The sequence below is a fragment of the Battus philenor genome, unplaced genomic scaffold, assembly GCF_028537555.1.
Source record: "Battus philenor isolate CCGP_79_NKW_IND1 unplaced genomic scaffold, ilBatPhil1.0.hap1 SCAF_20, whole genome shotgun sequence".
NCBI lineage: Eukaryota > Metazoa > Arthropoda > Insecta > Lepidoptera > Papilionidae > Battus > Battus philenor.
The window spans coordinates 5,331,523-5,343,533 of record NW_027181683.1 but is presented as its reverse complement, the minus strand read 5'-3'; the positions used below and the strand labels follow the sequence as shown (position 1 = coordinate 5,343,533).

Sequence of the window (12,011 nt, the reverse complement as noted above, 5' to 3'; positions counted from 1 at the left end):
TGTTCATAAAATATTATTTTTGGCCGAAAAATATATTTTCGACGTGCCAAATCTAATGACGCTTCCCGGTTGGAAGGCTTAAGGCTTTTGGGAAATCTATGGAAAAGATCTATTACCGGCTGCGGATAGCTGAAAGGATGATGATTAAATCCAAAATTTTACCTGAAAATTAGGCAATGGAGTTCCAGGTATAGCAGGGGAGTTGACCTTGTATTTTGGTGAAAATCCACCCGCAGCTGACGTAGCATTTCTTACTAGCCTCCATCCGCGCAGTCGTCGCTCCTCCGAACTATCTCGTGAGTTCGATCGTATATCTTCTCGAAGATGGATCTATGTTGTAGTAACGAAAAATTACTTTAATCCAAAATAAATATCAATCCGTAATTTATACTTATTTTTTTTTATAATTACATCATAGGCTTTTTTATTCGGCATTCGCCGGACAGAGTTAATACCATAAAACGCATATCACGAGTGAAGAAACGAGATAAAGAAGTGTTTACACGAGGATTTAATATCTAATGTGTAGTTATGTATTACTCTTTGTATACAGTAGTGGTTGGTGTTGATACCGACATGGCATTATATTACAGTTTATTAAAAAAACGTTATTAATATAACTTTAACAAAAGTAGTCACATGTTAACGCAGCTTTATTTTAAATATAATTGATGACACCTTCCACAAATAACTGTCCCGTACACATAAGCGCAGCTGAAAGAGAGTTTGATTAACTTTGTCCAGTGAATATAAAATAAGCATTATACTTTGACCGCAGACTTTCACCGTTTGAATTTTAAAGTGTTTTATGTTTGACGGCAGACAAAGCCAGATCCCAATATTATTAACGATAAATTGTATATACGAATACCTGGTACACACAATACAAATACAACAAATAAATGTGACAAAACCTTCACGCATTGAGCACAGATATAATATAACAATTAAATAATAAATAAGAAAAACAAAACGTAAAACGCGTGTAATTATAATTAGTACCTTTTTTTCGCTTTGCTCGTCAAAGGGTATACTCTGAAATGCCAAATTTAATTTTTAATCTGTAATCCATTAACATATCGCTCGTGCAATTGATGGCTGTCAGGGCCCCAATGTTCACGGGTAACAACACGAGAAGGTAGACGGGGGGCTGTATAGCCAGGTGGAATGCTGATAATGTCAGTCATCGTGACTATCTTTGCGGTAGGCCTATGTATTGAAGTTAGAGTCTATCTGCTGACTTGATGATGATGAATCCATTAACATTAGTTTGGGAAAAAAAACTATAACTTAAGTTTATTCCTAATATCTGGTTTATCAATACATATTAAAAATAAATTTAAGGAAAGAGTTAATTATTCAATAAACGAATATTTAAATGATAAGAATATATCTATTTATAACATATCGTTTCTACAGTTTTGGGTAATGGCAAAAAAAAATTAGGAAACATGTAAACAAAAAAATGTTGTACCTTATTTGCTGGACTTTCCATAATATCAGCCAGGGACGTTCCAAATGTTGATTCAGGTGCAAGATTGTCGGATGATTTCCAAGGAGCTTGGGTATATGGTGTACCTGGTAAAGACGTCTCATGGCTTCGACGGTTGAGTCTATTCTGAATTTAAAATATTAAACGATTAAACAATATTATTGTTCTTACGAGTCGATAAGCGCCCAGTGAAACTTAAGGCAAAGATCGCTACTATGACCGATCTTGCGCTGCCCTCATCCAATGACTTCCTTAACTATATCGTCGGTTCACCACAGTGGAGGCTACCCATGCCGTATCAACCGGCTCCTTGTCACGACTTGAGAGGCTTACGGCCCGAACGGCCATCGGTTGCACGAGTAACGTGATGCGAATCCAACAATCTCATTAATAGATTCAATTTCGTCGCATTACACTACGATCAGAAAATCATTTTTTGGTCACCCGATTATATCAACGGGTTCGATGTTTTATATATAGATAAAAATATAACAGTCGTTAACCTAAGCTTTGTTTCTAAAGTTAGCATTAAAGTTTTGTTTTCTCTTAAACTGGCTAGTAGCTTTACTTACTTCTATTACTTAGGCTTACATAGACTTGCGTTGTGTATATTCGTTTAGTTACATTTTGGTTATACTATATATTAAAATAATAGTTGTCCCGACAGAATTTGTACAGTTACAAGTTATTGGCCTTTCGCATAATAATATTAAGAAATATTTCAGGGCGATCGCTTTTTTTTTTATTAAATGTTAAAAAAATCAGAATTATTATCTGTTTTAATTTGACTAGAATTTTTTGTATGTAATCGCTCTATTGTAATTTTCTCGGGGAATATCTATATCAAACAGTGGAATATAAAACTAGTGAGACACTCACCTGATCATCAAATCCGTTGTCCGACACAGACAGTTCTGTCCTTGTAGTGGATGTCGAACTACTCAATTCGTTCCAAGCATTGTGATTAGTTATATTGGCTGTTGGTGGTTCGGAACAAGTACCGTCTGGAATATTATGGTTTCAAAATGAAATTGTTCGGTAAAATGTTACAAAAATATATCTCATTTAAAAAAGATTAAAATTTTTAGCTGAAGTTATTTTTGAAACCATTTGACACAGTAATTTTTCTGTCATTCCGCAATCAGTTAAAACCTATAAAAATTGAATTAAACGAGTAACTAAAGAGATTGTAGTAGTAATTGATCTAAAATTACTTAAATAAACTATTTACGATTTAAATTGAACAAATTCAAAATGTTGAAATAATTGTAAATGTAAAGATAAAGAAAAGTTTATATACCTTCTCGTATGCATTCTTTCTTAGCACGCCCCCCATCGTCGCTGTTCCTTCTTGAAGAAGCTTCACTGTGGCTAGCTGTGATTCTTTCACTTTCAAAGGTTATTTTATCAAGCACAGCTTGATCGTCTAGTCTTTTTCCAGTAAACTGATTGACTCGCCCTAGGCCCTTGCCAAACTTATCTAATTGTTCTAAAGCTCTTCGCGGTGCGCGGTGGTTCAGTTTTGTGATAACTTTTCTGACGCTGCTCTCTTCAACTTCAAATGGTTCCCGATCATGGCCATTTTCCATTGTTATTTCACTATACAAAAATTATATACATATTTATATATATAATCTCATGTACCACATATTTATTAAAATTTTGATGTATGCTAAGTTTAGTAAGATGAGTTGAATATACTACAAAATATTCAAATTGCTGATACTGGCGGCAATATCTTCGCATAAATCTTCCAAGGGAGTAAAGGTCTTGTGAATTTTTTCATAAAGTATATTTAACGATTAACTATAATTTTTGAAAATGTGAACAAAACACTCAGCTTTCTGTATCCATTGTTATACTTTTATATATATTGCGGATTTGATCACATAAATAACCGATTCCAGAAGAAAAGAAATTTTACTAAATTTATTTTATCGACGAATTGAAAAATTCTCTACATTTACTCGATAAAAACGTGAGAAATTCAGCTAAAGTTACGCAATTGATTCACAATCAACAATGGCCATTATAAAAATTGTTGTAACGATTACGGTACGCTAAGTGTATTTGATTTTCATCTTCAGCATTATTACGATTCGACATTGATGACATGTCGTATAAAGCGAGGACGTGTTCGAAAAAACGTTCAACTGAAAATAGATCAACAAAACAGTAATGCTATCGATTGGTATGGTACAGTAATAAAAGGAAAGTTGTCGACACATGTAGGTCAATCACTAAGCGCTGCGGGAGTTAGATTAAGTGAAAATTTAAACAACACCAGTCTGCTATTTATATTGTCAACGTTATATGGAGTAATGTGGGGCGTTATATCTTAACGACTTACTAGGTTTAAAGACGGCAGTTAAAAAAAGAAAGCTTTAATCCAGTAGACCAATTACTATAATATTTTTATAATTATATTATATATATTAAAGACGACTATTTAAACACGGAAATAAATAACGAGAACTTAAGAGTTATAATCTTGCAATATGTATGTACTTTTTCTGAATTTCTTTCATCATCATAATTAACATAATTACCGCCAGGACTACTAGACGTAGGTTTCTATATATCCGTAATAGGACCAATTGGAAGCGGCTTTTCTGTCACTTTCTATTGCCTTATAAAGGTCGTCTATCCACCGTAGACGTTCTACTACTAGGACTCCTACCTTTAGGCCCTAATTGCCTTGTGTTCAAAAATTTTACCGACTTATTAAAAGGTTTGACTATCAGAGTATATCTACAATGCGAGATATTACCGATAAACGTTGCAAAGGTAGACAGATACTGGGATGAGTAAGTGTTGTATAAAAATACGTGAAAAGCTGCGATCTTTCACGGTGTTCACAATATAACGAAATGACGAAAAGTGGACACCGACATCAGACGGAATAAAAGCTAGGAATAAGATTGCAATAACCACAATGATTTCAAATTTAAATATAAATTAATGCAAATGCGCGTTATTAAATGAAAATTCCTTCTGGATACAGTTAATCGATATGCGATAAATAATTCAAAATGGCCAACCGTGTGATAGTACAATATGTGATAGACTACTAAAGCGATTTCCCACGGCGATACGATGCTTTAAACATCATATTTATAAATTTTATGTGATACTTGTATGATAATTGACGATTACGGTACTTTTACATTATATTTGGAAAGAATTTTGCGCAAATTCCACCTTCCTTTCATTTCCCAAATCCCAAATAATCAACCTGCAACATATAATACTCGTATTAAATTTATATTTTACAAGGCTACCGATGAGCAAAAATGATACAAAAAAAGAGATATTTTTTAATGACGAATTATATGTACACGTATATATATATATATGTACACATAAACATATATATATGTAATAGAATATGAAAGTTTTTCCTTATAGCTCTTATATCTATTACAAATAAGAGTAAAGCAATACTAAGGTAAATATAGTTCTGTTATTGCCGTAAGGTTAATTAAAAAAGAAGATACTTAAGCATCTTCTTGTCGCGGACACTTCTTGTGAACGAATCAATATTGTACACGCCGACACATTTTATGAAAGCTTTATTAAAGCTTGCAATTGCACGCACAACACAACTGTTATACGTGCAATAGCGACACAGCGATAAGACTGCCTCTTGACCATTCTGCCTCTTGATCCATCTGACCATATGAATTGATTCTTTTTTACTTTCCCCTATTTATTGTTTTTGGTATAAATAAATGAATAGATAAACTGTTTTGCTTATAATTTTAATACGCTTTTATTAGTTATCACAGTTACATGCTGCAATTTTTTGTATTGTTCGACTATTAGCAAGAAAAACAATTTTATGTACCATTTCAACAGTGAGAAATGTACCAGAAATAACATATAGAGTCTAAGATAGATGGAAGTCATACAGTCTAATTTTAACCCACTTTAAAATGTGGAAACTTTCAGGATTCGAGTCCAAAAAGTGTTATGTATTCTCAAGGCCAAAAGTTTAAAATTTAGTTGCTTACTAAAGGACCCGATATTGGATGTATCGCGTGGGCGTGAAAACGATCGTAGCTGAATTATTCCGTAACGCTGAAGACGAATTTGTTGTACTAAATTATTTACGAAAACGGCGCGTAATTTCTTGTGGTACTATAAAACTATAATAAATAGAATACGTATTGTTTTCATCTATAACTTTAGATTACAAAATATTACTTAAAAATTTAAATTTCACTCTTCATAAGAATGAGACAGAGGAAAGGGATGACCTTACGTATTGCTTTAATAAACATGGCGGCGCCGTAAATACTTCCATTTATTAAAAGCTTAATTTTCATTAAACATCGATTAGACGTTTTTAAATAAATGAGTTAACCGTCTATCGCAATAAAATAATAAATAAAATAGGTTGAAAATAATTGAAGTACTAGACAAACATACAAAATACGCTTAAAATAATAAATGAATATTTATTATTCTTCACAATATAAATAATTGTGTTATTTGTGTTTAACCCTGAATATTGTTACATTTAAGAAAACTGTACATGTACATAAAAATGAATAACTGTACACAGTACATGTATTTTTCTATAATATATTTTAAAGATAACGGGAGCCAACTTACTCAAAACACAGTATTGGATTGGGCAGTTCTTTCTGCTTTGATAATCACGGCGTGATGTCGCCGGTTTTCTTACCACGCTTCGTTAAGCAGGCCATTCGCTTTCACTTTTTATTTCATGATTGAAAAAATCACGAATACGATATATTTTATTTGTTGTAATTAATAATTATTGTTTCATTTGTCGTGAAATTGCCTTTATACGATTTACATGCTTTTTACGTATAATAGTTATGTCACGTCTGTATTTAATTCACAATTCTGTCACGTTTTTTGGAAACCAATGAATATTATATTAGAGATAATCAAGCTAAAATCTTATATAGAATGTTCTCAACGAAATTTTATTTTTTAAAAGTTTATCCCGTGAACGCTATATTCTAATTAAAAAATCTTTATTCAACGTGGGATGGATAACGTCTCTTATCAAGATGAGTTTAACCGTTTGAATCTTCGCCTTAATATTATGGTTGATATCCCCGAGTTCTGCAGCAGACCATTTTTCGGAACAAGAGCATTATTTAAAATTTATTGATAAAAAAATTTATACCCGCATAGTAACATCCCTGATTCAAACAAAGCAGGGAGAACGAGTATAAAAAATATATATGTAGCTTTGAATGATTAATGCCTCGAACATAAGAAACTTGACGGGTCTATAATTTTTCGAAAGTATTTAAAATTATACTATATTCAATGAACATTGAAATAGCATAGAGGTGGACAAATCATTCCCAGGATGTGCTCTCTTTAATAAAGTAATTTATAATGTAACAGCCCTTAGCACACAAAAATTCTTTGACATTTTTTTAAAATCTAGCAATTATAGCCCTAACGCCGTGTGTAGACTATATCAGGGTCTAAAATATTTAGTAGTTATGAAGAATTGCTTTACATTACTATTACATAATTATGATTTCGGCACTGTATGTTTTATATAACATGTTTTGTGATGTAAGGTCACTGTTTGCCTTGTTGGCTGTTACAGTTTCGAAGCATTGGAGCAAGCAAGGCGCTTAGGGCGCTTATCTCGTTTTTTGTAACTAGTCCCGTGGGCTTACTTGGGGATCTCGACTGAATTGGATTGAGATGCTTCCTGAGCTATTTAGTCGCTTATGTGGAAGATTCATGAAGTGATCAGGAATTTACATTGTCAGTCAGAAAACGCCTTTTACCTTTCGTCTCAAAAGAGTGCTTGAGAGGCATGATCTTGAATTAATCAATTGCTGCGAGGTTACTATTACTATTAAGTAAGAAAAAGACTAATATATAGCTTCCGTAAAGTAACGTCTACTAAATATTACTTTCAAATCGTTAGCGCTAGATGAAGTGGCGGAAAAACTATATATTTTTTCATATAATTAATTATTTTGATAGTACTTAATAGAAGAATCGACCCAGGTTATATAAACTTTAAAACTATTCAATTTAAAATATGGATAAACAAAGAAAATGCGTGAAGAAATCAAGATTCTGTTTTGTGGCAGAGAGTATATAAGTATGTGCATTCAAAGATTTAAGCTTTTTTTTAATGTTGATTGGTATTAGAGAAAATCGGCCCGGTATGTTGCAGTATTAAGTTTTTGTTGTTCGTCACCAATGGATCTTGGTGATGTCCGAGAGCGATTTGTCTTATTTTTGTTCAGGATTATAATAATGAATTATTTATTCAACACACGATGTATTACATTTCTCGATGACGTCAAGTTGAGTTTATCAGATTCAGCTGTAGTCAATTTTTCGGTTTAGACGCTTCGCAGTTTCTTGATTCGTTGCACTTTATTAGCTGCAGTTCTGCATATTTACGTATCCGTTAGTGTTAGTATGAATTCAACATTCGATTTATTACAAATGAAATGTTTGTAAACATTCAAAAGTAAACAATTCTCTGGTTATTTTTTCTTGTTATTTCACTGGTTATTTATTATTCTTTTCAAAAAAGATAGCGTACACAACACACACCAATTGAATTTTGTATGGATGTAGCTTCAGATCCTTTTGATAATATTTAAGATGTAATGATTCTTTTCTTGTTTGAATATTGTAATCAGTATACTCTCTGTATATCCCCTTATATAAGATTAAAAAATCAATGGATTGTGTAGATAATTGATTTGTACTACTTAACACCTACAGTCTTCGTATTCGATGAAAGAAAATATCGTAAGGTACTTAAAATAGAAATAAATTACGAACAAATCGACTGCATATCGTATTTTAATTCTGTGTATTTTTGTTTACAATGCCATACGATTCCTGTAAACAGTTGTCAGGTTTTACTGTCGGTCGTCTGTTTCGCGTCGGGATGGAAATAAAATTACTGTAAAATAGTATTTAATTGAAAAATAGATCATTTGATTCCATGTTTATGGGAGCAAACATTCAATGAAAAACTAAGCTATTTGAGAATATCTTTTTAGACAGTTTTTTAATCCGTTGATGAATCACGTCTGCTTTTTTGTCATTGATAAATGCTGTGTACCCGTTGGTATTTACAGTTTATCGGCCTCGGTGGCAGCAGCATTCTGCTCGAGGGTTCCTTTGTTAGCTTTTTTTTTTGGGATCGGTACTGGTTTTATAAGTCAGTCCACCAACAATTATTTTGTTTATTAGTTGCTCAGAAAATGATTTACATAGTATTATTTCATTACAGAGTTAATCAATTACCATTACTAAGTATTTAGCCGATAAATAGGTAATCATTTGGCTAGTTAGTTTTTGTTAGTATATGGTCGCAAGTTATGACAATCTTTTGTATGATTCATGTAATACTGCTACACGGAAAGTTTATTATAAAATTATAAAAAGGCTTCATTTTCATTTTTTCTGAAATATAGCCTTCTTTTCAAAGAGTTCTTCATCGTCTGTTCAAAGATTAGTATGGAATAATTATCAAAGGAGAATTTCCATTCTGCAAAAGGTTCTTGCAATTGCCTTCTCGAATGAAAAATAAAGGAACCAATATGATGCTAAGTTAGTTCTGAAAGCTAATGGCTGATGGTGATGATGTATTGATTTTCAAATTGCCCTGAATCTATTCTTATATAACTTGTTGATATTTTTGTATCGAAATCTTTACTTGAAGCACATTTTCTTCTGTAACAGCAGTCCAAGGAAGACGATATCTCTCTTCATACTTCAAATTTAAGCGACCGCACTCTTTATATCTTCCTTGTCTTTGCCGTAAGATTTCTAGATTGAGTTCAAGTTCAATTCATAAATAATCGTTGCACAAAAAAGGCCTATACTCAGATCCATTTTTCAATCACGCTAGTTTGACACAATTAATTAAAAAATAGATAGAAATTTGTACTTGGAAAAAAGTTTTAATTGTCAAATTATTTAAAATAAATTATTTCTAAAATAAGCTCGCCAGTGTTTTGTACTAAATACTTTTTTTTCTTGAAATTTTCTCAGTGGTCTGTTGTACTGATCTTAGATACTACAAACTTACTTAATTGTATATACAGAAGCACTTTGGTATTGTGTTTGGTATCTTTAAGCGTTTAAAAGTCCGTCCGTTTTCACAAGATGTTTGTCTTGAATGTTACATAGCGATATCTGATTTCTTTATTTTCAACAACCACCATCTTAAAATAATTGTTTCTTCGTTGCAAATATGTACACAAAATCGTCTTTGGGAAGTTTGTTATCCACTAGTTTTAGGAATACAGTTGAATTGTTTGTGCAGATTTATTTAATAATGGTTCATTACTCTGTATGCACGAGCAGCTAATTCAAAAGGTAAACTAAGGATTTTCGAAATGATTCTGTACGTTTACTTAAAAATCCTTAATAAGCGAGGGCGTGGAATATAAAATCTAAAATATATAAATAATATAACCATACACTATGCTCCACTAATAAGTTGCTGACATCGATCTCAACATTAAAGCCGCCCGTCAAGTTATACGTAGCTTGGCGGTTTACTTTAATGTTGATTGTATTTTTCGGATAGATACAAAGAAGCCTAAAAAGTTAATGAAGGATATATAAGTTAATTTGTGTCGCTACTAAATAAATCCCTTTGTATTGATAAGAGCTACTTCGGCACAAATTGATTGTTTTAAGCCTTGTGCATTACGAGCAAAAAGTTGAGAGAAACAGCAAAAAAAAGGAGAAGATCAGCCTAACGTCTATGGGTGGATGGTCCACGGCACGTACTACTGTAACCAGATTAACACATTTTAGATTACAGGCTAATCTGAAGAATGCAGCATGATTTACTAGGAACAGAAAATCTAATCCTTTCATGGACACAGCACAAAAGAAGAGACGTTTCTTCGATATGAAATTTAAAAATTGATTAAGTAAAAATTACCAGTCAACGATCAAACACGTTTTGTTCACCGTTGTATTCATTTTTTTTTAAATACAGTATTCTCCATTTTTATTTCTTTTCAGCCGATAGATGCCCACTACAAGACATAGGCCTTCCCAAAGATCGCCTCGATGACCGGTCTTGCGCTGCCTACATCCAGCGACTTCCCAATATAAATAGAGTATTATTTCACCTAAATTCTTTGACGAGACAAGAGGAGTAATCAGATATTAGTTATAGATGCGTTGTATTCATAACAATAATGGTAGTACCCAGACTTTAGAAACCGACGATCTACCAAAGCAAGGATACCCTTGCAGTATTTAACTACGGAAATAAAAAATAAAACGATGTAGTTAATAGTGTTGATATGTTATATGTAGTATATATATATTTACATTCGATACACTTATGCTTCGTAAATCGGATGTACGTCGTGTAAGTTAATGATACCTCCAATAACCTTGCGTGTCTAACTTCAAATTTAACGTGACCAGTTTAGGAAGAACTGCGATCGCTTAGACCGCAATAGTGGATTTGTATCAAACACTGTTTTAACAGAGACATGAATGGATCAGAATATAATGGGCTTTAGATCCAATTAAACGAATTCTATCGAACCTTGGCGAGCTTGTAATGAGATGGACTGAAAAGGCGTTCAATCTATTGTTTATAAAATTCTGCTTTAGTATGGAAACCTGTAATAATCAAATAAAAATATAGTTCCACAAGCGCAGACATTACTGTATATAAATATATTTAAAATAAAATAAGCTGACAGATATGTTGCTAGGCGCAAAACTCGAGGACGGCTCCTTACATTCGGGTAATTTTGAAAGTGCTGCAAAAAAGCTGGGTTGGGAGGTTAATACAAAATATATCTTGTACCATAAAGCATAACAATGTAAATATAACCACATTATTAAAAGTTAAGATAAAATTAATTTATCCAACACTGGAACTTTTAACAGAACTCTTATTGATCGTCTACTAATATAATCTATTTTATTTTTGACTTTACTCGGCTTCGCAATATGTTATAAATGTAGAGTAGAAGCAGAAAAAACTTCACAACAATGCATTTTTTAATATAGTTTAACAACAATACAGATTAATACTTTAACAGATATAGCCTTGTGCTGTGTATGATATGGAAAAGTTATTTTATTAGAAATCGAACTTTATTATTAAGACATTAATAAATAAAGTAATCTGTCCGAAATAGTCTTTATACATTTATTATTTCTATTTCGACTTGCCATTACACACCGACAACATTAGGAAATAAATTATCACTATAAGCAGCATAAGCTATATATTACCCAGTTACAATATATTACACCTCAGGAGGTGATGAACATTCTTCGCGCAACAAACTCTTGCCAGTACAGAGCCGGCACTAACCTAAAGTTCAGTTAACTAATACAAAAAAAGAGTTAGGTTTCGGTAGCAAGTATTTAATTAATATTTATTAGCATTTATCTTTGAATAGCAAATTCACTTCTAGCTAAGATTGATGTTTCATATTTTAAACTATTTTTTATGTTATGGTTGTTTTAGAATGCCACTGTATTTTACACTTTA

General features: G+C 32.3%; 1 protein-coding gene across 3 annotated transcripts in view; it reads right to left on the bottom strand.

Moving 5' to 3' along the window:
• The window catches only part of LOC137923122 (anoctamin-4-like), a 33,777-nt gene that overhangs the window by 16,448 nt on the left and 5,318 nt on the right, over positions 1–12,011 (bottom strand). Inside the window, exons 2-6 of one of the 3 annotated variants that reach the window (XM_068766285.1) lie at positions 2,793–3,091; positions 2,372–2,496; positions 1,475–1,618; positions 1,003–1,035; positions 163–330 (exon numbers count right to left, since the gene is read on the bottom strand). In XM_068766285.1, coding sequence (XP_068622386.1) covers positions 163–330; positions 1,003–1,035; positions 1,475–1,618; positions 2,372–2,496; positions 2,793–3,081 — 759 coding nt within the window. In that variant the 5' untranslated portion in view covers positions 3,082–3,091. Of the gene's footprint in view, positions 1–162; positions 331–1,002; positions 1,036–1,474; positions 1,619–2,371; positions 2,497–2,792; positions 3,092–12,011 lie in introns of those variants that run through there. The other 2 variants (XM_068766286.1, XM_068766287.1) reach the window with 2 other exon arrangements.